This window comes from Rhincodon typus, chromosome 39, assembly GCF_021869965.1.
Source record: "Rhincodon typus isolate 14 chromosome 39, sRhiTyp1.1, whole genome shotgun sequence".
NCBI lineage: Eukaryota > Metazoa > Chordata > Chondrichthyes > Orectolobiformes > Rhincodontidae > Rhincodon > Rhincodon typus.
The window spans coordinates 9,625,369-9,627,329 of NC_063370.1; the positions used below are offsets into that span (position 1 = coordinate 9,625,369).

The window sequence follows — 1,961 nt, forward strand, 5'->3', positions numbered from 1 at the left end:
AAGGGTCAGAGAGATTCCCAGTCAGTTGTTCTTGACATGAAGAGTTACCCCTCAAACTGCAGCTTCTTGGCTTGTCGAGGAAAGAACAATCAATGGAAAGCAGTATTTTCCAATGTCTGTCACCTGTGTCTTTAGATGAGGGAAGTCTTCTCAGCCTGAAGTTGTGAGGAAGGTTCAGTGGGCCCGAAACATTGACCCTGCTTTCTCTCCACAAACCTGCTGAATTTTTCCAGCAATATTTGGTGGGGCTTTTTTTGGTCTTCTAAATCTAGTATTGATCCCGCTGACTTGACATTCATGTCCAATTTCTTTCTCTCCCCAAAGATGTACACCGTTGCGAGCAGTATGAACCCCGGCCTGGGCGCCATGAACTCGATCAACAGCTACATGAGCATGAACTCCATGGGCTCCGTCGGAAACCTTTCGCCCGTCTCGCTCAACATGTCCTACACCAACCTCAGCCCGCCTCTCTCAGTGCTGCCTGGCACCGTCAGCCCCATAACCAACGGACTCTCCTCGATGCCAAGCTCCATGAGCCCCGGTGTGGGTCCGACAGGGGGTCAGACCGCCCCCGCCAACTCGCTGTCCCCGTACCAGCCAATGGGCCAGACCTTGGGTCCCTTGGCACTGTCGCCGGGCCTGAGCAGGGGCAAGGACTCCAAGCCTTACCGCCGCAACTTCAGCCATGCCAAGCCTCCGTACTCCTACATCTCCCTGATCACCATGGCCATCCAGCAGGCCTCCAATAAGATGCTGACCCTGAACGAGATCTACCAGTGGATCATGGACCTCTTCCCTTACTACAGGGATAACCAGCAGCGGTGGCAGAACTCCATCCGACACTCGCTCTCGTTCAACGACTGCTTCGTCAAGGTGCCACGCTCCCCGGACAAACCGGGCAAAGGCTCATACTGGGCCCTGCACCCGGACTCGGGCAACATGTTCGAGAACGGCTGCTACCTGCGCCGCCAGAAGCGCTTCAAGTGCCCGAAGGAGAAGCTCTCGCCGCGGGAAGCGGCCTCCTCCTCCTCTTCCTCCTCCGCCGCCTCAGCCTCGGCCGCCATTGACGGCGCAGCTAAGAACTCGAGCCCCAGCTCCGAGGACGCCGAGTCCAGTCGGTGCGACACCCCGCCAGGCACCGAGGAGAGGAGGACCCTCACTGAGCTCAGCTGCCAGAGGGCGGGCGCCTCCTCTTCGGCCTCGGGGCCTTCACCGTCGCCTGCCGCGTTACCTCAGAACATGGCCGCCGCCCACCACCACCATCATCATCATCATCAACAACAACAACAACAGCATCACCATCACCACCACCACCACCTCCTCCCGCTGCTGCCCGACCTCCAGACTGACCTGAAGATGGACCCTCACTACAGCTTCAACCACCCCTTCTCGATCACGAACCTGATGTCTTCGGAGCAGCCCCACAAAATGGACGCCAAGCTCTTCGAGTCGCCCACTCACTACAACAGCAGCAGCAACAACAACAACAACAAATACAACAACAACAACAACAACTCCTACAACAACAACAACACGCTGCTCGGCAAAAGTGGCTTCGAGGCGCCCAATGTCGCCAACGACCCCGGCTCCTATTACCAGCTCATGTACAACAGGTCGGTCCTCAACGCTTCATAAATCCGACCCCATCCTCCATCACCTTATATCTGTCTTAAGCAAGCAAGGGAGAAAATTGAGGGGGTGAGGGGGTTGGCTTCTCGAAAGGTCCCTCTTAAGCTCGTCCTCCTTGCCCCTTCCATCACTGAAGGCCTTTCTCTTGTCACACTGCTTTCTTTGCAACCTTTCTTTGTGTGTGCGTTTGTGACTGTGTGTGTGTGTATATGTGTCTGTATGTCTGATCGTGTGTGGGCATGTCAGTTTGTGTGTTTGTCTATCTATCTGTGTGCATATGTCTATCTGTGTGTGTGTGTATGTCTGTCCGTGCCTGTGTGTGTGTGTATGTC

At 55.5% G+C, this 1,961-nt stretch overlaps 1 protein-coding gene across 2 annotated transcripts in view; it reads left to right on the plus strand.

Annotated features, from left to right (window-relative positions):
- The first annotated feature begins 306 nt into the window (after positions 1-306).
- LOC109938727 (forkhead box protein A2-like) overlaps positions 307-1,961 on the plus strand; it is a 5,874-nt gene continuing 4,219 nt past the window's right edge. Inside the window, exon 1 of one of the 2 annotated variants that reach the window (XM_048618391.1) lies at positions 307-1,895. In XM_048618391.1, coding sequence (XP_048474348.1) covers positions 325-1,635 — 1,311 coding nt within the window. In that variant the 5' untranslated portion in view covers positions 307-324 and the 3' untranslated portion in view covers positions 1,636-1,895. Of the gene's footprint in view, positions 1,896-1,961 lie in introns of those variants that run through there. The other variant, XM_048618390.1, reaches the window with a different exon arrangement.